This window comes from Pygoscelis adeliae, unplaced genomic scaffold, assembly GCF_000699105.1.
Source record: "Pygoscelis adeliae isolate BGI_AS28 unplaced genomic scaffold, ASM69910v1 Scaffold94, whole genome shotgun sequence".
NCBI lineage: Eukaryota > Metazoa > Chordata > Aves > Sphenisciformes > Spheniscidae > Pygoscelis > Pygoscelis adeliae.
The window spans coordinates 65,818-66,419 of NW_008824547.1; the positions used below are offsets into that span (position 1 = coordinate 65,818).

General features: G+C 65.1%; 1 protein-coding gene across 1 annotated transcript in view; it reads right to left on the reverse strand.

The window, feature by feature from the left end:
* PCBP4 (poly(rC) binding protein 4) overlaps nucleotides 1–602 on the reverse strand; it is a 5,679-nt gene that overhangs the window by 2,626 nt on the left and 2,451 nt on the right. The window contains exons 5-6 of the mRNA XM_009321837.1: nucleotides 368–407; nucleotides 238–290 (exon numbers count right to left, since the gene is read on the reverse strand). Coding sequence (XP_009320112.1) covers nucleotides 238–290; nucleotides 368–407 — 93 coding nt within the window. The remainder of the gene's footprint in view (nucleotides 1–237; nucleotides 291–367; nucleotides 408–602) is intronic.

The window sequence follows — 602 nt, forward strand, 5'->3', positions numbered from 1 at the left end:
GCTGCCACATCCCAAGGCTCTTCCTTGGCGTTGGCCAAGCCCTTTCTCCCTCCTGTGCCTTTTCTTCCAGCTGCTTCTACCCCAGCAGCCCCTCCTGCTCCTGAGCTCTGGGGGCTGAGGCAGAGCCTCCAACTGTGTGGGGCAGTGGGTGCTGGCCCCTGCAAGCGGCTACAGGGTGGGACACATGGGTGGGGGCAAGCTGTGGTCTCCCTTGCCATCCCCGGGACCCACACGTACGTCGTTGGGCACCAGGAACTCCTGGGAGCTGCTCTGGGAGCTTGTGTCCAGGCCTGGAGGGAGAGACAGGGATGTTAGTGGTGGGGGGGTGGGTCTCCAGCAGCACCATGCCCCCACCCCAGCCCCGTACTGGGACAGTCAGTGGCCCTGGGGACAAACCTGAAGGATCCCTGGGGAGAGGCAAGGAGGACAGGACATGGGCACCAGTTGTAATCTGGTGCTGGTGCTCCCCCACTGCAGGGCTGGGGGGCTCTGGTGGGTGCAGGGACCCCAGGAAACGAAGGACAGGGTTGTTCTGGGGGGCAGGTAGCCACGCTGGGGGGGGCAGGACCAGAGAGGGTGCAGGGGATGGGGACCGCCTCATA